The sequence below is a fragment of the Aspergillus sydowii genome, assembly GCF_001890705.1.
Source record: "Aspergillus sydowii CBS 593.65 unplaced genomic scaffold ASPSYscaffold_13, whole genome shotgun sequence".
Classification (NCBI taxonomy): domain Eukaryota; kingdom Fungi; phylum Ascomycota; class Eurotiomycetes; order Eurotiales; family Aspergillaceae; genus Aspergillus; species Aspergillus sydowii.
Window position 1 is genome coordinate 1,020,904 of NW_024467871.1, and position 18,768 is coordinate 1,039,671.

An 18,768-nucleotide genomic window follows, 5' to 3' on the forward strand; every position below is an offset into this window, starting at 1 on the left:
GACTCCACGTTTCGAATTTAGGCGAAAAGTGCCCTTTGGTCACTCAAGCTAGAGCAGACCGAGTTACACATTCTCTTCGTGCTGCACATTTGCTCCCTTGGCGCCGCAGTGCCGGACTGGATTCTCATCGACAGGCGACAGGCACCAGTCATCATCGCCTTGCGACCGAGCTAATCCAGTATCAACCGGGGCGTCCACCCGGCTATCGAAATCGGATTTATGTTCCACGATAAAATAGCACGCTGTACATAAGTTAAAAGAATACATCAGCTGCTACGTCTCCACAGCACGGAGATCGGGGCATTCAAACAAAAGTGGAAGGGAACAAAATACGGCGCACTCACATATGACCATAACAGCACAGAAGGCTGCAGAGACGATCCACGCGTTCCGGAACGCGGCCAGGTATGCGCGTTTCATCGCTATAACGGCTGCCTGTACGATTTCGGATGTCGCGCCAGGAACTTCCTCCAACTCCATTGCCGCATCCTGGCTCTGCGAGGAAGACAGTACTGTAATCAGCGCTGACAGCGAGGACGATGGCAGTCCGAGCGGAAGCACCGCCGCGCTGATTTTCTGAGATAGTTGCTTGTTCAGGGCACTGTTGACAACTGCGTTGTTAATCGCGAGGCCGATTGCCCCGCCCAAGCTTCTGGCTGTCGTCATGAGCGCAGACGCCAGCGCGACGAGCTCGGGCGAAGATACCGCGAACTGCGCGGAGACCATTGTCAGCGGTACAATCGATGCTAGGGCGAGTCCCGGCAGGACCGGAAGGATCCAGAAGGCGTAGCGCGGGGTATCGACCCGGACGATCGCGAGGAGAATAAAGAATAAAAGGAGGACGATCCCACCAACGACGAGCGGCCAGCGGAGGGACTTGCGCTTCGATGACCAGAGTCCGAATACCGGGGAGGCGACGAGGCCCGTGAAGAAGACAATCGCGAAGTTTGTGGCCGCCGAGAGGATGCTCGCGTTGTATATCACCGTGACCTCGTAGGCGAAGTACGAGTTTGCGGCAAAGAAGGAGAGGCCCTCGACCGTGATGACGAGCAGGGAGACGCCGAAGTTTCGATCACGCCAGAGCCCATGGTGGAGCATGCCGTCCGTCGTAAATCGGCACTCGTAGATACCGAACAAGGCCATCGCGACGACGCTGATGATGAACGGGGCGAGGATGTTCGCACTGCTCCAGGTATATGGGTTGTTGGACCATGCCAGAGCCATCGAGAAGAGAACGAGAGCTGGAGGGAACAGCAAGTATCCAACCCAGTCAAGGCGCCTGATCTTCTCGGATGTCCCCAGCGAAGCTTGGAGCTCTCGTGGAGGAGGGTTATAACCTATATAACAACCTATGGCGGCAAGTGCGTAGAAACCAGCCTCGACATACCAGAAGGTGCGATAGTTAGAGAGATTCCCATGGCGAAGCAGTCCTCCACCCATGAGCAGTCCAATGATTCCTCCCGAGCTGGCCGCTATGCTGGAAGACGCCTGACCGATCGGCCGATAAACTCTGGGGAGAACCTCCGACAGCACAGCCAGCGCGACGGACTGGCACCCGAAGCCCAGGCCGAGAACAGCGAAGCCCGCGATTATCATGCCTGAACTTTGAGCTCGGGCAACAACGATGGATCCGACGACGCCTGCAATGCACGATGCGATGAGGATGGGCTTTCGGCCCCAATAGTCGGCAACCTGGCTCAGCGGCGGGTTCAGGGCGACAGTCATAATCGTGATGCATGAGGAGTACCAGACTGTTTTGTCTGTGCCGCCGACGGCCTCGGCCATGGACTGTGCGAGGAAGCCTGTTCCCGTGACGGAGCTGAGCTGCGCCAGGTAGATGAGATTGACAACCTAAATCAGGATATGGTAAGTCAGGAGCCGACCATGAGAGTGTGCCAGTGGCTAACTCACAAGAACGCAGATAATCGTCCTCGGCTCAACACGGTAGCTCTGGGTTCCAGGCTCCATGCGAGCGGAGGAGGGTGAAGTTGAAAGCATGCTAAATGGCGCGAGGTGCAAGTGCTACATACACGCTGCCACTTAGCACTCGAAGGGGTTGAAGTTTGAACGGACTGCCTGGGTTAATTATAGTTAACAGCGCAGGACCATAGCTAGAGCACAATTAGAAGTAGCTTCAATTCGCGACATGTTCAAGTTAAGGTTCTCTCACTTCACGATTACTGCCGGTGCTTGTATATCGGGAACTATCAACTGCCGGGCCGCCCTAAAGGAATGGCCTTCTAAGTTATAATTCCAGTCCAAGTGGCGAACGACGGTGAAGGGCTGCTCCGTTCGTGTTGACCACGGACCGGCACGGTGACCGGGTTGCCGGACCTGCGACCCAGGACTGAGGGGGCAGTGGATTCCCAGGGCAACATAGACTAGGTAAGCCCCCGTATGACTTGATTCATCAGTTGTCATGCCTTTTTGCAGCTTCCATTGATCATACGCGGAGCTTGAACCCGACAGTCATATCGCAGATACACCTCCGCGCCTATTACTGGGCCTGAACCCCTGCATCTATGGCGCCCAGTCGTGAGATCCTCGAGAGCTCTCGGCCTGATCCCGCCTTTGAACAGGTACGTCCATGCTCAACTAGGAAGCTTTCGTTCAGTATTCCCCAGTGTGCCGCGGCAGCTAACGTGACAGTTCTCATGCAGGCCGCGATATCTCAGAGCTCCTCACCATTTCCAACGAACGCCAGCGTACAGACCCTTCGAAGTATAACAGAAGGTCTCAAACGCGAGGCACGAGAGGCGCTCGGTGGCCCTCCTCCGACCTTGACTGAGCAAGACATATCGATCCCAGTTCGCAACGGCCGCAGCGTCCTCTCCTACGTCTGTGCGCCATCCGATGACATCGACACAAGCCCGTTGCCAATTCTACTCTTCTTCCACGGCGGAGGCTTTTGCATCGGCTCGCGTCACGATGACCTAGATTCAAACAGGGCCATTGCCGCTCGGGGTGGGATTATAATTGTCAGCCTTGAGTACAGCCTTGCGCCCGAGCGGCCTTTTCCCTGTGCCATTCATGACGGGTTTGACGCCCTACAATGGGTAAGTAGCTCTCCTTTTCCTTTCTAACCCAAGTACTCTGGGAAGAGATAGTTTCAGATCCTTCGAGCACTATCACTAACGATACCTCCCCGGTAGATCAGCAACAATCCAAGTCGAATCCACCCCCACGCATCCCCGTCAGCAGGTCTCATTATCGGCGGTACATCTGCCGGTGGGACCATCGCCAATGCCGTTGTGTACCTGAATCGTGATCTAGGATCTCCTGTGAAAGTTACAGGCCAGCTCCTGAGCGCTTCACCCCTTCTACCACAGCCGATGGTTCCCGCACGTTATCGGGATGACTCCGTTAGCCACGCGCATAACGCAAAAGTTGCCATCCCTGCAGCCGAGGTGGCTCAGCTTTTCCTTGGTGAGAAACAATCAATATCCATCCCCCCCGATCCCCGCTCCCTGGCTGACTGGTCCTAATAATGATCTTTCCTCGCAGCGGCCTATAAGCCTGACCACAACTCGCCGCTCTGCGTTCCCGCCATACATCCCTCGGGCCATGCGGAAATTCCCCCAACGTATTTCCAGGCGTGCGGTCTTGACGTCTTGCGCGATGAAACGATAATCTATGAACAGATACTCCGAGACGAACACCGCATTCCCACACGCCTCGATTTGTATCCGGGTTTGCCGCATCATTTTTGGGAGTTTTTCCCTCAGCTGACGACGCAGATAGAGAAGAGGACTGATGATACAGTGAAGGGGATCCACTGGTTATTGAATTTGAATCATGGTCGGTCATGAGCTGCTTACTCCGAGTGGCCTTGGGGATTTGGATTGATATGGCGCTCGCTACCAGAGAACATGATATTTTCTTTTTCCATTAACCGAGAAAGGCTAGGACAAATGGTTCAGGGGAGGGCTATGTGGGTCATTATTCTACATCTGATAGCTCAACTACCCCAATGTTCATAAGGACCCTACCTTTCACACAGAAGCGCAAGTTGAATAGAAAAGAAGGGCAAGGACAGAATAGCACAAGTTAGGCTTTCCTGTGGCTATGATTACCATGTATTATCTTCCTGCCCTGAATTATGTAGGATTGCATGCGGTACAATTGCAAAATATAGTCAATGTGGGCTGGAAAGTACTCCGTATACATCTAAGGTAAATAACCAGTTGACCCTAAATTAGCACCCGAGTTCCCTCCTGCCCACACATTACTGGGTGTCTTGGTCCGAATGATGCTTCCTACGGGGAGAGAATTGGGACCGGCAAAAGCACACTTGGAAAATACAATTCAGGCCACTGGGATTCCTAACATACACTTAGAAGAAAATCTCCCAGGCCATCTGCGACCTTGTACGAAGTATCTCGACGTCCACTGCGCGACCTTTAACAGACGGAATGTCCCTGATATATTGTTCCACTTCGGCTCTATGATTAGCTTTCAGGCGAAGAACCTTTCGGCCGTATGTTAGACGTGTAAAAGAAGACCAGGGAATTTCTATTAGGGACTAACCTTTCCTTGTTTAGGAGCAACAATGTCAAAGATCTCTTCTGCGATGCCTCCTGTGCTCGATATTAGCGATTACGAGGCTTGATGTCGGCGCACCAGCATTAAGATATCGAGCCTACCTTTCCACAGACAAACGCAGTGTAGTGCGTCTTGGAGACCATATGCAGAATCATAATCAAACCCCTCCTTCGCGGTTACAACGACGTACCAGGTAACGCACGGGTCGGTATTAAAAGGCTCCAGGCGCTGAACCGGCAGAGCACCGCGGAATTCTCCGCCACGGTTGAACAACTTGGAGACTGACTGAAAGTTCCCAATGGGAACAATTCGGGCATTGGAGAATCCATGTTTAACCCATGGAACCTTGTCCCGCACATTTCGCGCATCTTCCAGAGACGGGATCCCCTTCCAGTGAACCACCGCCCCGTGGATCTGGTCGCCGTTGTCGGTTGCGAGGGGGAAGAATCGGGTAGTTTCACCTCTCTGCGTCGAGTCCCATGCGAACTCGGACTCCTCCTTTAGCATTCCGAACGGGGCGTCGACAAGGGTCTTGCCATCTTTGAAAATATCGTAGAAAAGAAAGTCCATACTTGAATAGGCACGAGGAGGGAGAAGGAAGAGAGTAATAGTCGCACACTTTTCTGTTTAGTTCTACTGACAAACCGATGCTAAATCCCGTGCTCAAATACATAAATAAATGCCTTCCATCCGCCGGTTCCTGCTCCACACCGCGGCATCTCGGTGACCGACGGAGATCATCTGCGCGAAACCCACTTGTGCCCCCAGCTGTTCTGATACTGATATCCGGCATTGAAATGCCTATTGCTCGCTCAACTGCCGCATTCTCTGCCGATGCAAAGATATTGGGCCAATGTCAACGGCTGTCGGACGGAGCATGCGGGGTGATAACCTGGGCTACCACATTACATCTCTTATTTCCGGGCCTCTCAGGCTGGGAACGTGACATAGCGTAGTCAGTCGGTTAGGTGTTTGTCACGGATGCCGGAGAATCCGCGTGCTTCCATCTCAACCTGCAGTTCCGCAGCCACTAGCCCATGATTAGGTGGTTAGATCGGCCTTGTCCCGCAAATTGATCAATGAACCTAGGGATAGGGCTTACTTAGGGTTAAGAGAAAGAAGAGGATTTCCCCGGACGAAAATGAGTTTGGTAAATTACAAAGCTTTCCAATGTCACGCCGGTAATGTTTCTCCTTATTATCAGACTCGCCCTTCCCCAATTGCTACCCCATCCTTCTGGCGCATACTGAGCTTCTAACTAACAATGCCCTAAATGATTGGTAGGAGGCTTCCCTATAGTACGTATCGAAAGGTGGGGTTCTGTCAAGTGGTTAGCTTGGAGTTTGCATGTGCCGCTCCCGTGGATACCCTTCGGCGTACCTTTTTGTCAGTCAAATCGCTGTCGAGAACATTCTCATAAGACTCCAATGTACCAGCCTGGCCCCGTTTTCGGTTCGTCCACATGCATGAGAATCGGTAAGTTATCGCTAGAATGCAGGTCGACAGAGAGGTGACCACCAAAGTGATAAAGCCTGGAGCATAACTTGGCGCATCCTGATCTCTAAATACCAATGGGCCGACGAGATTACCTTCATCCGCCATATCAGTTACGTTTCGTTCTGAAGCGGAGATTTGGTAAAGTTTCATGCAATGAAGCAGCTCACTCACCAAGACAATAACCTATAAAGAGACCCGACGACGCAGCAGACCGCTTTGTGTACCCTGCAGTGTTGGCCACAAGAAGTCCCATATGGATCGCATACGCTGCGCCTGTTGAAAGTAGGATGATTATCCCGAACAGAAGTCCCCCGGTCGCTGAGCGTGGCAGCAGCCAAAGGAGAAGTGCGGCCAAGGTTGTCAACAGCATGCCCCCCACAATCAGATACGATCTGCAGTTCTTGAATCTGTAGGCTATATAAGGGAGGATAAGTTGCAGAAAACCGGCATAAATACCCGGTGGGATGGAGAGCAGGAATGAGTTCAGCTCGTTAAAACCGAAACCACTGATGATGATCGGAAAGAAGGTCGTGATTGGCCCATTGGCAATCATGACGAGGAATGAGCAGCTGAATAATAGCCAGAACTTCAGATCCAGGAAGAGCTCTTGAATCTGGAGGAAGCTCAGATGGGTATTCCGGATTGCGGAGTTGTTGGTCCGTAGGCGGGCGACCATGATATATCGTTCCCGAGAGTCGAATCCTTTCGCTCGAACGGGATCTGGAAGGAGGAGGAAGTATAGCACTGCTCCCCAAATGATTGTGGCCCCGCCGCCGAAGTAATACATGTATCTCCAGGAGGACGAGCCATCTCCAATCAGTCCCAGTCCGTAGTTGACCAGGACGAGCAAAGACGAAAAGCCGGTGCAAGAATACCAGATCCTAGATCGACGTTAATTACTTTGAGGGTCGCAAAGTAGAAGCCTAACCACGACTTACCCCATTCGCATAGCCTGCTCGTCCTTTTTATAAAAGCTCCCCTGTGAGGTTGCATATTAGTACCAAGTATTAGGTGAAGAAGGACGGATCCCAGGGTCAGTGTGTTCCACTAACGACTATGACCATGAACATTGGGCTGATTCCGCTCTCAAGCAGCCCAAGGAACAAACGTTGTGCCCAGAGCCCGCGATAGCTCGTGCAAGTCACGGTCAGGAGAAGGGTAAGTCCCCATAATGTCACGATTCCAGAAGCTACTCGTTCGATTGGAAATTTTTGCGCCAGCATCATGCTCGGGTAGGTACCGATAATAAAGCCGATGTAGAATATCGAGGCCGAGAATGAGTAGCGGTTCCCGCTCGTCATGTCCAGATCTTCTTGCAAGCCGAACAGAGCCTATGGGGACCAATACATGTCAGTATAGGTCCATTTTAAGACAGGAGAGAGCTTTAAGAATTATCCGTACTGCCTGTGAAAGCATTGCCTTATCATAGTACTGCAGCGTATACGTAATGCAGAGCACTGGAATGAGCCTCCAATCGATCTTCCGAAGCAGCTTCTTCTCCTCCATCGCCGTCCACATGGTATCCCCGTCATACTCGTCGACTAATTTCCAGGCCTCGTCCTCGCCACCATTGGTGGATTTAGGTTTCTGGACATTACGGTTGTCCTGGGAAATTTCGTTATGCTCCGTGGACGACCACTTTGCTAATTCTGCCATGACAATGCATGCGGCGCCAGTGGAAAAGGTGGGGTAAATATCGAATATCAAGCATGAATCGAACGGGCAAGGACAAGCCACTTAAATATCAGCGATGTGCACTCACGCCCTGCAAAAGGTGTTAGTGCCATGGAGCGATTCCAAGCTTCCACGGCCATCCAAACTTCAGAATTGCGAACCAGATTTCCCCGGAAATTGGTGTCCGAACCCGGGCTAGGTTGGATGCACCCCCTACTGAAATCCGCGAGGTATGCTGGACTTACATTACCGGCAGTGGGAACAACCGTCGGGGCGGACTAGTTCCTTCAAGGCTTATTTGGACGGATTATTGGATCGTCTGCGCATGAACCGGCCAAACAAGTCAGGAAGGACCTGTCGTTGGCCAGACCAGCCATGCTGCCGCTGTTAGTCATCCATGTGTCCCGGAACTTGTTGTCCAGGTGGACATCCCTTTGTCGTATACAATGTTGTACTTTCACCAATATTAAGGCTGAGGGAGTCGCACTGGTCTTTGAAACTCCGAGCAGCCGGATTAACGGGACACGTTGAGCTTTGACTAATTTTTCTTGTTCATTTTCTTTTCCCAGACTACATTTTTGTAAAGCATGGCTCCTTTTAAAGTGGGCTCTGTGGGTGTTATCCAATGCCCAATGGTGCCCCCAGATTGGGAGCCAAAGATTCCGTCGAGCAAAGTGCTCCCAGCTGGATACAAAAGAACGCCAGAGGCACTCGCCCTCCCAACTTCAATTATATTCGACGAGGACCAGGTCATACGTCTTCGAGATGGCTGTCGAATTCGAGTGGATATCTACCGCCCAGTTTGCGAGGAGAGAGTACCTGCTGTGGTAATGTGGAGTCCGTACGGCAAATCCGGATCTGGTATGTGATCCTCTACCACGACCCGAAACCCACTGTACGGGCCATTTCCCAACTAAATGCCGGAATCAGGGGTGCTGAACCTGCACAAGTTTCCCTTCCGTGCGGGTGTCCGCTCCAGTAAACTATCCGGCTACGAATCCTTCGAAGGGTCGGTGCCCTTGATCCGTCGGTATTTGCGCTTCAGCTAACATTGGCCTGACCATAGGCTTGACCCTGCGACATGGGTTCCTAAGGGCTATGCGATAGTAAATGTTGATATACGGGGAATAAACGATTCGGAGGGCGACCTTCGGTTCTGGGGAACGGCTGACGGCAGAGATGGATATGACGCTGTCGAGGAGATTGCCAAACTCCCGTGGTGTAACGGGCGAGTTGCCCTAGCGGGAAATTCGTGGCTTGCCATGTCGCAATGGTTCATTGCGGCGGAAAGGCCCCCGCACCTGGTGTGCATCGCACCCCTTGAAGCCGTCAGTGATACGTTTCGGGAATCACGGTGCCGAGGTGGTGTTCCTGCATCGGGGTTCTCTGGCCTGATCGTGAAAATGCTTCGAGGTACTGTTGCTTCCAACCTGCTGATATTACGATCTTAATTCAAGATATAGGACGCGGCGAAGCCGAGGATATTGGCTTGCTGGTGTGAGAGAAATTTCACCGAAATGGGAGGATGACGGCTCAATTTGGGCCGACATGGCCGATCATTAGCCTTACGATGACTTCTGGGAGGCAAATTCATTTGATGCTACGAATATTGACCTCCCGGTTCTACTTGCTGGAACCCAGGTTGCGCTATATTACCATGAATTAGCCTCCTAGTAATCACCATTTTTTAATGAGTGCCGTCGACGCCATTGGCCTTGGCCTTGAACTCCTCCTTGAACATGGCTTCCATCTCTCTTCGCACAGACACAGCCTGTGCGGTCTCGGTATACTCGATATCTTCCCAGCTAAGACCCTGGTCCTTCTTGACGGATCGCTTCAGCACCCAGCCATGCGCCAGGCCAATGGGCAGACCCTCAATGGCCATCGAGTCCTCCGCGGTCATAAGCTTGCCGTAGACAGTGAAGCCACCCTCGCCATCCAGCTTCTCGCCGACCACAAGGTCGCGCTTGGCGGTAGCCACGACATCTCCGGACCAGGTATTGGTCTGGCCAGTGGGCTCGCCACGACCCATGATGGTCGCGATTGACACGCCGAGCTCGAGACCGATGAGGTGGTAAGGCTTGTACTGTGCAGCGTACCAACCGCTGGCGTCAGTCTTGAGACCGTATTGCTTGAAGCACTCCTTTTGGTATTCACCAGGGGCTAATGAATAATAATGTCAACATGTGAGTTTTGCATAATGGGAAGAAGCGATCGGCTCACCCTTGATGATCACATAGACACCCCATCGTAAGTCGTTGAACACCCAGCGGCCGTCAGTCTCCATACATGAGACAACTTCAACAGTCCCTGACTTTTCAAGAAGACCGCCGTCGCTCTTGGGCTTCAAGGAGTTGGGAAGATCCCACACGCCACAGGGCGGGAACATCAAACCGCCTGAAGGTGGGCTCAGGCCACAACCGTTGGCAACTGCGGCCATCTCCAGAGCAGATTTCGTGCCATCAAGGAACGAGTTGAACATCTGAGGGTTGAAGTCGCCAGAATCCAATTGCTCCTTGGTGAAGCCATAGTTGTCCCACACAGTCGCCGGAGTGGAGTAGTGGTACTGGGGTAGGTGCTTGGTTCCCTTGCCAGCACAGACAACATCGAAACCAGCTGTACGTGCCCAATCGACCATTTCTGCGATCAAAGCTGGTTGGTCGCCGTATGCCATGGAGTAAATGATGCCAGCTTCTTGGGCGCGCCGCGCCAAAAGGGGGCCACAGAGGACATCCGCCTCCACGTTAACCATGACAATGTGCTTTTTGTGCTCACAGCACAGAAGGGCGTGCCGAACGCCGGCTGCAGGGCTGCCAGTCACCTCGAGCACAACGTCTATCTCAGGTGTTGCAATAAGAGCCGTAGAGTCTGTCGTGATAACAGTCTGGCCCGACTTGATGCCATTGGACACAGACATGGTGCAGGTCTCATCGTACTTGTCCGCGGGGTACCCCGTACGCTTAAGAGCGGCAAGAGCGCGGTCTTTCGAGAGATCGGCGATGCCCGCGAGATGGATTCCAGCTGTGCGGAAAGATTGTGAAATGAACATGGAGCCGAACTTTCCAGCACCGATGATGCCGACCTGGATAGGCTTGCCAGCCCTTTCAAGCTCTGCGAGCTTAGTGGAGAGACTCGTCATATTGATAATTTGCGCTTGAGGTCGGAAGATTGAAGCTTGGAAGTTGGAGGGTGGAAGGTTGTGGTTGTGGTTGTAAAGTAGAGGGTTGTAGTTGGAGAGTGGAGGGTGAAGATCGACAATGCGTCCTAGGCGAAGTGGTCAATGTTCGTGATGGAGGAAGGATCGAATGCCGACGAAAAAGCACTCTTATAGTCAACAAAGCTTTGGACCTGAGTGTTTTCGAATCACCGCGGCCCTACCCTTTTATCACATCTCTCGTGACTCCGTCCCCTCACGCACGTCTATCTCTCCAGACTTAGAAGCGACCCGCCATCGGACGACGGCTTTTCGACCGATTTCCCGAGTTTTCCAGACCCGGCCGACGATTTCAGTCCAACAACGCTGGGGACAACTCCGGAGCTAGGTCCACACATACTAGTAATAGCTTGACATGACTCGAAAGCGCCACGTGAAGGACACGAGATGGTGTATTTTCCGGTTTCCCGGACGTCGCCCGACCCTGGAAAACTTGAACCGGGATTGTCTGGAGAATGGGGCTGCCCCGGATAACCCCAGGAAGGAGATGAGAGACGAGGAGCCAAGCACAGCACTAGCAGCCTGTTGGTCCTTGGCTGAGATACTCCGAGTGGAATATAAGATCATCGCTGTCTGGCAATAGTTTCCCTGTGTAAAATATGGAAGGCAATTTTGAATTCACGTGTACTCCTTTCTCCCTCCTAGCATTTCCAAACATCTTGGCCGCCGAGGATATTCAGAAACATGACAGCCGCTCAAGAGATCGCAACGGCATCGGCCGCTGTCGACTATACGGCTATTGTTTCAGCATGGCCGCCGGAAGAAAGAGCGAGACGGGAGAAAAAGTTCCTAAGAAAAGTCGATTTTCGACTTCTACCCATCCTTGTGAGTTCCGCCGAACGAAGAAGCACCCTGGTCCGCAAGGCTCTAACAGTCCGATCGATTATCATGTATTTGTTGAACTACGTCGACAGAAACGCATTGCCCCAGGCTCGAGTTCAAGGTCTAGAGGATGATCTGGGACTGAAGGGTGTTGAATACAACATTGTACTCAGCGTAACCTTCATCGGGTACATCGTGATGCAGGGTGAGTTTTTTTTTCAGACCCTACCATGGTGGCGCGACTATAATCATACTTCCCAGTCCCTAGCAACATGGCTTTGAGCTACTGCCGACCGAGCCTCTATCTCTCCAGCTGTATGATGTAAGTTCCATCCACGACACGAGTCTACGCCAGACCGGTATCCAAGGAACGATTTCGATTGTGCTGACAGAAGCAGCGCATGGGGTGTTGTTAGTGGTGCTACAGGTGCTGTTCAAGGCTTCGGGTGTGTGAAATATATCCTGACATTCATCCTGACTCGTATTCTTACATCCATTATAGCGGACTGGCGGCCACCCGATTATTCCTTGGAGTCACAGAGGTATGCACTCCTTTACGTACATAGATGATATAGTCCTAACATTGCGTAGGCACCCTTCTTCGCCGGTTGCGCATTTTTGTTCAGTGGGTGGTACACCCGAAAGGAGCTGGGCCTGCGCCTAGGAATATTCTTCTGCTCGGCCATGGTGGCTGGTGCATTTGGCGGTCTCTTCGCTGCCGGCATAGCTGCGGCCTTTAAGAACGACGACATTGCGAGCTGGCGCTGGCTCTTCATAATCGAGGGCGCGGCCACTGTCGTTTTCGCCATTATCACCGGCTTTGTCATCCCCGATTGGCCAGCGACAACAAAGTGGCTGTCGGAGGAGGAGAAGGCACTTGGAATTATGCGAATTGTCGAAGATGCTGGTAGCGAAGAGGAAGATATCAGCACCATGACAGCATTCAAGCTGGCCGCCAAAGACCACCGGGTTTGGCTGTGCATTCTTGGGCAGATGTGTTTGCAGGCGGTGGCTGTTTGTTCCCCCTTCCGCCAACTTGCAATACCTTCGAGTGCCAGTGCTAACCCCCGACCAGTCTCTCACTAACTTTCTACCGACGCTCGTGAAGAATTTCGGATTTTCGACTATCCACACTCTTCTCCTGACCGCGCCGCCTTATATTTTCACCGCCGCGTTCTGTCTCTTCAACACATGGTATTCCGACCGAAGCAGCACACGCTCGCCGCATATAGTCTACCCCAGTTTGGTTGCAATCGCCGGCATCATCATCACCATGGCCACTACTAACATCGGGGCTCGCTACTTCGCCCTCTTCCTCATGCTTCCGGGGACGTACGGGTGCTTCCAAATCAGCAATGCATGGATGGCCAACATCGGTGCTAGGCCTCAGAAGAAGCGCGCCATTAGTCTCGCCATGAACAACTCGATCGGGAACCTTGCTCTCGTCTGGACGCCATACCTATACCCGGACAGTGATGGACCGCGTTACACGACCGCCTGGTCTGTCAACTTGGCCCTGACGGTAGTGACTGTGGCGAGCACTGTGATCTTGAGCTTATTCCTGAAGAAAGATAACAAACGGTTGGAGGATAATGCGCCCTCGTACACCAGGGAGGAGGGAATCGCCAAAATGTCGAGTGAGCATGTTGAGAAGAATGTTGGTCAAGATGAAGGGCAGCCAGTCCGCAGGGCCAACACTGGAGCCTTCAAGTATCAAGTTTGATGTGTACAGCATGGGCATGACAAACAAACTATGCTTTCCAGAGAAACTCCATAGCGAATCAAAAAACTCTACTACGTTTCACAAACATCCTCATGAACTGCGTATAGCATCATGGAAAGTCCTCGTATCTATGTATTTGTGCATAACTGAAGTCTCTCTTATTATTTTTGGGCTCATTTTCTGGTTCGCTGCTAACTCTTGACAGCTCGGAACTTCAACTGCCTGTCTCGGCTGTGTTGCAACTAGACTGTCACCGCGGGCTTCAAACTTACTACCGATGCTAGCTAATGTACAAGCATATTTTGGAACTCTGGAACTGGAAAATCAAGACCGCCATCCTGTGGCCTGGTGGATATGAGGTTACCGACGCATGCTGGCATAACCGGCGCCAAACTAAGCCTGACTCGTGCTTCAATCGCTTCGTCTCGAGACGTCCCCGCTTACCCCGCTTTCTCCACAGACCAGCGAGTCAGACTCTGGGGGCGCAAGGGTGATTGGTGTCTTCAAAAGCAGGCCATTTCCCGATTCCCCGGAGCGCATCACGAGAGCAACACGTTCTCTTTTCACAACTAACCAAAATGGACACGATTGAAGAGACACGGATTGAGGATGGCCTTAACAAGCAGAGCTCGTCGCCGGCTGCAGAAGGTAAGACAGACCACAAACAGAAGGGCGTTATGCCTAGCGGAAAAATCATGGTTGCTGGAGGACCGGGGCGTAAGTCCAAGGCTTGTAAGTTTCAGCGACAGACCCTTACAATCACAACGGCTAACTGATATCAAGGTCTCGAGTGCAAGAAGTTGAAGATGAAATGCGAGGTGTTTCCAGGAGACCGGAAATGTCGACAATGTCTGCGGAGAAAGGCGCATTGCATCTTTCGGCCTGCATCATATGCAGTGCAGATAGATGGCGATGGAGCAGCCACTGGTATCACTGACAGATACGAGTAAGCCACACCATCAGGTATAATGGAATTTGCGCTGACGTGCAACCTATAGGCAGAAGATGGACTCCATGAGAGAGGAAATGAAGCGCATGAGAGAAAGCTTAGATGCTTTACTTGCCTTAAAGCAATCACATCCGACACCTCCGGATGGCGGCAACTCCGTCCAAAATCCCCCAACCGGTACACCGTTGAGCACGACCAGTCCGGCTGGCCTTTCAACTCGAGAGGACAATACTCAAATGGCCATGACAAGAGAAAATTCCCTCGAACCAGCTCCCAATGGCGACCACAGGGACGGAGCTGTCACTGTGGAGGAGCCGATGGGAAGCCTCTACGAAGTGACCCGGCTGAGGAATATTCGAAGTAACAACGCTAAAACCGCAAGACCACATGGAGGCGCGCAAGAAGAGTTGAACGATTTCATCTCGCGGGGTGTGATATCCGAATACGAAGCGGAAGAGCTGTACCGAACGTGAGGACTTTGATCCCCTGCGAGGAAAAAGCCCAGTGCTGATTTGATCAGATTCCACACCTCTTTAAATCACTATCTCTGGGTCGGTCTAGAGCAAACACATCCCTCATTCAACTCTATCCGCAAATCATCAGAACTATTGACGGCAACGATCCTCGCCGTCACGGCGCTACACCTTCCAACAAGCGCCGACACATTCGACAAGTGTTATAAAGAGTTTCTGTCACTGATATCCTCGTCCATGTTCTCCCGGTACCACAGTATAGACGACGTCCGGGGTCTTTGCATCGCTGCATTTTGGCTATCAGACGTCTCGTGGAAGCTGTCTGGGCATGCGATCCGCATCGCTACAGAGCTGAATATCCACCAGTCATTTACGAAAGCCCTAGAAGGCGATCGCGAACACTTTCTCCGGGCACGGTTGTGGTACATGCTGTATGTATGCGACCACCACTTCAGTATCGCCTACGGCCGTCCTCCGATGATCGCCGAGTCCACTCAGATTCGCGAGCACGAGCTCTTCCTCGCGTCGCCTTTTGCAGACGCCCTTGATGCGCGAATTCTGTCGCAGGTTTCTCTCATGCAGATCCTGACGCGGGTGTACGACCGGTTTGCGGAACGGCGTCTCCCTGGTCCGCGCGCGATTCGAACAGCGACAACGAGCGTCTCGTACGACTCTTATGCTTCGATGCTCTCGGAGAAAGATTTGATGGATGTCCGAAATTTTAACCTCGAGATTGAGCAGTGGCGGATGCGATGGTACGCGAGACAGCAGACAAGCGGGTTCATTGGGACGTTCCCGCCCAAGGGCATCATCCTATACAGCTACTTTGCGAAATTGCAGCTCAATATCCTCGCCGTAAGGGGGGTGAGTTTGAACTCGGGCCGGCTTTCGACGGAGCGCAAGGAGCTCACGAACATAGCCATCTCAGCAGCGGCGAGCATCTTGACATTTGTACTGGAAGAGGAAGATATGCGACGAGCGCTCGTTGGGACGCCACTGTATGTGCACACCATGATTGCGTTTGCGTCAGTGTTCTTGATGAAGGTCGCCACGAAGTGGAACCGCATCATGGGCTTCGACATTGAGCACAGCTACGTGAACGTGTCGCGGCTGCTGGAGAACATGGTTATACTGCTGAAGAGCTCGGTCACGTCGGATCGCCATGTGCTTCACCATATTGCGGCAGGCCTGGAGAAGATGCTGGCCAAGATGACGGCGGAGGCTGCTGCTGAAGACTACGCGAAGCCGGCGCATAGTTACAACCACGAAACCGTCGGGTATAACAAAGGTGCTGTTGACGCAGCATCTGTCCCTGGTACAGGGTTTGGTACTTCGCTTCGTGGTGGTCATATCCATGGCCAAGGCTGGGAACATCCATCACCGAGTCAGGAGTTCCTTGGTGATGGCTTGACGTTTATAAACGATAGTCTGCTGTATGAAGCGTTTGGGACGGAGGCCGCTAACAACGACGTGTATAATCTTCTTACCAGCCATTTCACATGAATAGAGATTACAGGTGGCTTAAAGATGTGCTTGGTCTCTCAATGATATCGTTGCTTAATGCTGCTGCTCTGCGATTCGACATCGAAGCGTTAGGGTTGGATAAGGATGAGGTCTTTGAGCGCTGTGAAGACTCTGCGATGGCTGGGAGTCTTCTATTCACTAGGCCATGGGGAATCGTACGTCTAACCCCTTTCTCTGCCTGCTGATTAGCTCAAGGTGCGTGCTCCCATAGTCTTTAGTGCGTGCCTGTATTGATTAATAGGGGACAGCTGTGACTTAGGGTTAAAATAATAAGTAAAGTAATTATAATTCAGGAATTTCTTTTTTCTATTACATCCAGCACACGCATCTGGTTGCGTATGGTATATAAGTAGACATGCACAACCCGCCCCGGAATCCTATACCTGATCCAACCCAAACCTGCATGGGTCCGGGTCCAGGTTAAGTTCTTTAAACCCGCTGCGGGTTAGGTTAAAGATGCCTGAACCTACTACAGGTTTAGGATATATAATAAGTTAGGGATCTAGGAATAACCTGAACATATAATCTAACCTGCCCTATTTATAACTAATATAAATATTTCTAATAATAGTTAGAATATATATATAGACTACTATTATAAGATATATATACTAAAATATATTGTAAAATAATTTTAAAGTATATATTATTATATAATAATANTATATACTATCTACTATCTGCTGACTATTATTTAATTCATAATAATAGCCAGGTATAAGATCCTTGGCCTTAGGGGTTGTTGTGAATAGTATAAAAGGGTGTAATACACCTAAATATAAGAGATAAAGAGTCGTGAATAGTATATTTTAAGAATTAAGGAATTCTAGTTAGACTTGGATACGATCGAGTTCGGTCGAGTTTAGGGTCATAAATAATTAACTCGACTAATTATAGTACCTAGTTTAATAAACTGTCAGATAAGGTCTGCCGATCCTTCTTAAGTCCGGTTGGCCTTAAGGATATTCTGCGAACGAGTAGAGAAGAGTCCTTAGTAGGTTCGTTAACTAAAGAGTTATGAGATACGTCAAAGTATAGATCTTTGAAAGATAGACTAGCTTTGATTCCGAAGATAACAGATACTAAGTAAAACTTCTAGATACAGTGGTAATAACCATCCTTAAATACCTAAGTAATCATATTCCCCGATTTACTATATTAAAGTACCTGCTTTATTATACTAAATCACCCTCTTTATTATAGCAAAGCATCCGCTTTGACCCTAGTCCTATTCCATAATAGCATTATATCGCCTGATATAACCGGTCCGGATTATCCTGTAGCTCCATCGTGACATGATTAGGCATTAGCAAGGCAGAATTATTGGCTGTTAGCTTCTGCTTTCTCTGATAATCCCCCTCTCTTGAGATCTTTGTCCCTAAAGATATAATAAGTAGCGCACCCCAGGTAAGTAATAATATTATCTAACTCTCTTCCCTATTTAATATCTCGGTACTAACTCGCGATATCTTCGAAGTCCAGTACTTACAGTTAAAACCTTAAATATTAAATTAAGGAGAGTAGCTTCATCATGGTTACTTCCTGTGTCCGTTGTTCTTAACTAAACAAGAAATGTGTGAAATTAGATAGTTTAAGTTATTATAAAGAGTGTATTCGTGCTTGCCGGAAATGTGTCAATTCCTAACCAACATTCTCAGATACCGAATAGCGATAGTTAATTCAGGCTTAACAAGACCTTTGTTCTAAGGAACTCGCAATTTAAGAAGAGATAGAAGAGCTTATAGCTTATTTAAAGTATCTTAGGAAATAAGAGCAGCTTCTTCAGCAGCGTGCTGGTAACTTTATCTCTTATAATCTTAAGAAGATAGAGGAATTAGAAAGATTGGAGAAAGAGAAGAAATAATAGAAGGAGATAGAGGAACAGATTTATTAGCTAGAGGTTAATAGAATCTATTCTTTACTTCCTACTGCTTCCTTGGCCTATATTACTATAGCTTTTTTACCTTCTGTGCTTGATACTTTTTTTAACCAGGTAGCTTTTGACCAATTCTTTGCTGGTATTCCTGAATCTTCTCAGGGCAGTTAAGGTGTCTGACTGGCTCCCATGTATTATTTTCGTGTGAGTAGCTAACCTACTTGATAAGGTAGTAAAGTTGCTCTTATTCTGACCTTCGTCCTAGGATTTCTTTAACTTTGTACTCCCCTTTGGTATTAGTTACTTCGTTATCAGTGTTCTCTGGGTTTACTGTTGGTTCAAGTAGTAATATATAGAATACTGGGTGAACTCATATTCTTGCTGGTAGCATTAAGCAGTAATTATCGTTTATAAGTTTCTTTTTAATTTTAAAGAGTCTATATTTCACGGCGTTAAGTTTATTGCTAGGTCATT

The 18,768-nt window shown here is 50.3% G+C and overlaps 8 protein-coding genes across 8 annotated transcripts; 4 read left to right on the forward strand and 4 right to left on the reverse strand.

Moving 5' to 3' along the window:
- Positions 1-253: 253 nt before the first annotated feature.
- Positions 254-2,245, reverse strand: ASPSYDRAFT_477571 (uncharacterized protein). The gene is made up of 2 exons (XM_040847501.1): positions 1,912-2,245; positions 254-1,851 (listed from the first exon to the last, which is right to left on the reverse strand). The coding sequence occupies exons 1-2, from the start codon at positions 1,996-1,998 to the stop codon at positions 274-276; spliced, it is 1,665 nt and encodes a 554-aa protein (XP_040698674.1). The 5' UTR covers positions 1,999-2,245; the 3' UTR covers positions 254-273.
- Positions 2,246-2,256: 11 nt separating this feature from the next.
- On the forward strand, positions 2,257-4,118 carry ASPSYDRAFT_81743 (alpha/beta hydrolase). Its single transcript, XM_040851108.1, has 4 exons — positions 2,257-2,579; positions 2,661-3,056; positions 3,153-3,426; positions 3,505-4,118. Exons 1-4 carry the CDS (start codon positions 2,523-2,525, stop codon positions 3,807-3,809), a joined length of 1,032 nt encoding a protein of 343 aa, XP_040698675.1. The 5' UTR covers positions 2,257-2,522; the 3' UTR covers positions 3,810-4,118.
- A 215-nt stretch (positions 4,119-4,333) lies between these two features.
- ASPSYDRAFT_93766 (uncharacterized protein) lies at positions 4,334-5,112 on the reverse strand (the record flags this gene model as incomplete). Its single annotated transcript, XM_040852884.1, has 3 exons — positions 4,334-4,468; positions 4,528-4,577; positions 4,644-5,112. 3 exons carry the CDS (start codon positions 5,110-5,112, stop codon positions 4,334-4,336), a joined length of 654 nt encoding a protein of 217 aa, XP_040698676.1.
- Positions 5,113-5,538: 426 nt separating this feature from the next.
- On the reverse strand, positions 5,539-7,695 carry ASPSYDRAFT_81745 (uncharacterized protein; the record flags this gene model as incomplete). The annotated part of the gene is made up of 8 exons (XM_040851109.1): positions 5,539-5,572; positions 5,645-5,862; positions 5,923-6,131; positions 6,211-6,920; positions 6,978-7,018; positions 7,092-7,370; positions 7,441-7,599; positions 7,633-7,695. 7 exons carry the CDS (start codon positions 7,693-7,695, stop codon positions 5,836-5,838), a joined length of 1,488 nt encoding a protein of 495 aa, XP_040698677.1. The 3' UTR covers positions 5,539-5,572; positions 5,645-5,835.
- Positions 7,696-8,232: 537 nt separating this feature from the next.
- ASPSYDRAFT_136146 (uncharacterized protein) lies at positions 8,233-9,271 on the forward strand. Its single transcript, XM_040840747.1, has 4 exons — positions 8,233-8,574; positions 8,644-8,722; positions 8,780-9,126; positions 9,177-9,271. Exons 1-4 carry the CDS (start codon positions 8,301-8,303, stop codon positions 9,212-9,214), a joined length of 738 nt encoding a protein of 245 aa, XP_040698678.1. The 5' UTR covers positions 8,233-8,300; the 3' UTR covers positions 9,215-9,271.
- Positions 9,272-9,329: 58 nt separating this feature from the next.
- Positions 9,330-11,295, reverse strand: ASPSYDRAFT_72171 (NAD(P)H-dependent oxidoreductase). The gene is made up of 2 exons (XM_040850634.1): positions 9,937-11,295; positions 9,330-9,876 (listed from the first exon to the last, which is right to left on the reverse strand). The coding sequence occupies exons 1-2, from the start codon at positions 10,850-10,852 to the stop codon at positions 9,401-9,403; spliced, it is 1,392 nt and encodes a 463-aa protein (XP_040698679.1). The 5' UTR covers positions 10,853-11,295; the 3' UTR covers positions 9,330-9,400.
- A 307-nt stretch (positions 11,296-11,602) lies between these two features.
- Positions 11,603-13,528, forward strand: ASPSYDRAFT_81746 (uncharacterized protein). Its single transcript, XM_040851110.1, has 7 exons — positions 11,603-11,752; positions 11,792-11,954; positions 12,011-12,071; positions 12,148-12,195; positions 12,252-12,291; positions 12,341-12,763; positions 12,825-13,528. The coding sequence occupies exons 1-7, from the start codon at positions 11,612-11,614 to the stop codon at positions 13,470-13,472; spliced, it is 1,524 nt and encodes a 507-aa protein (XP_040698680.1). The 5' UTR covers positions 11,603-11,611; the 3' UTR covers positions 13,473-13,528.
- A 506-nt stretch (positions 13,529-14,034) lies between these two features.
- Positions 14,035-16,711, forward strand: ASPSYDRAFT_49957 (uncharacterized protein). The gene is made up of 5 exons (XM_040847974.1): positions 14,035-14,204; positions 14,256-14,418; positions 14,471-14,890; positions 14,942-16,613; positions 16,667-16,711. The coding sequence occupies exons 1-4, from the start codon at positions 14,051-14,053 to the stop codon at positions 16,395-16,397; spliced, it is 2,193 nt and encodes a 730-aa protein (XP_040698681.1). The 5' UTR covers positions 14,035-14,050; the 3' UTR covers positions 16,398-16,613; positions 16,667-16,711.
- Positions 16,712-18,768: the final 2,057 nt, after the last annotated feature.

What these genes read in the sequence shown, in the direction of transcription:
- ASPSYDRAFT_477571 (XM_040847501.1), bottom strand. Translation starts at nt 1,998, where the DNA reads ATGCTTTCAACTTCACCCTCCTCCGCTCGCATGGAGCCTGGAACCCAG. An exon ending in GGACGATTATCTGCGTTCTT is followed by an intron (nt 1,852 to 1,911) that starts GTGAGTTAGCCA and finishes ATCCTGATTTAG; the next exon opens with GTTGTCAATCTCATCTACCT.
- ASPSYDRAFT_81743 (XM_040851108.1), top strand. Translation starts at nt 2,523, where the DNA reads ATGGCGCCCAGTCGTGAGATCCTCGAGAGCTCTCGGCCTGATCCCGCC. An exon ending in CTGATCCCGCCTTTGAACAG is followed by an intron (nt 2,580 to 2,660) that starts GTACGTCCATGC and finishes GTTCTCATGCAG; the next exon opens with GCCGCGATATCTCAGAGCTC. An exon ending in GGTTTGACGCCCTACAATGG is followed by an intron (nt 3,057 to 3,152) that starts GTAAGTAGCTCT and finishes CCTCCCCGGTAG; the next exon opens with ATCAGCAACAATCCAAGTCG.
- ASPSYDRAFT_136146 (XM_040840747.1), top strand. Translation starts at nt 8,301, where the DNA reads ATGGCTCCTTTTAAAGTGGGCTCTGTGGGTGTTATCCAATGCCCAATG. An exon ending in GTACGGCAAATCCGGATCTG is followed by an intron (nt 8,575 to 8,643) that starts GTATGTGATCCT and finishes TGCCGGAATCAG; the next exon opens with GGGTGCTGAACCTGCACAAG. An exon ending in GGCTACGAATCCTTCGAAGG is followed by an intron (nt 8,723 to 8,779) that starts GTCGGTGCCCTT and finishes GCCTGACCATAG; the next exon opens with GCTTGACCCTGCGACATGGG.
- ASPSYDRAFT_72171 (XM_040850634.1), bottom strand. Translation starts at nt 10,852, where the DNA reads ATGACGAGTCTCTCCACTAAGCTCGCAGAGCTTGAAAGGGCTGGCAAG. An exon ending in TGTCTATGTGATCATCAAGG is followed by an intron (nt 9,877 to 9,936) that starts GTGAGCCGATCG and finishes ATTATTCATTAG; the next exon opens with CCCCTGGTGAATACCAAAAG.
- ASPSYDRAFT_81746 (XM_040851110.1), top strand. Translation starts at nt 11,612, where the DNA reads ATGACAGCCGCTCAAGAGATCGCAACGGCATCGGCCGCTGTCGACTAT. An exon ending in TTCGACTTCTACCCATCCTT is followed by an intron (nt 11,753 to 11,791) that starts GTGAGTTCCGCC and finishes CTGGTCCGCAAG; the next exon opens with GCTCTAACAGTCCGATCGAT. An exon ending in CGGGTACATCGTGATGCAGG is followed by an intron (nt 11,955 to 12,010) that starts GTGAGTTTTTTT and finishes CATACTTCCCAG; the next exon opens with TCCCTAGCAACATGGCTTTG.
- ASPSYDRAFT_49957 (XM_040847974.1), top strand. Translation starts at nt 14,051, where the DNA reads ATGGACACGATTGAAGAGACACGGATTGAGGATGGCCTTAACAAGCAG. An exon ending in GGGGCGTAAGTCCAAGGCTT is followed by an intron (nt 14,205 to 14,255) that starts GTAAGTTTCAGC and finishes ACTGATATCAAG; the next exon opens with GTCTCGAGTGCAAGAAGTTG. An exon ending in GCGGAAGAGCTGTACCGAAC is followed by an intron (nt 14,891 to 14,941) that starts GTGAGGACTTTG and finishes TGATTTGATCAG; the next exon opens with ATTCCACACCTCTTTAAATC.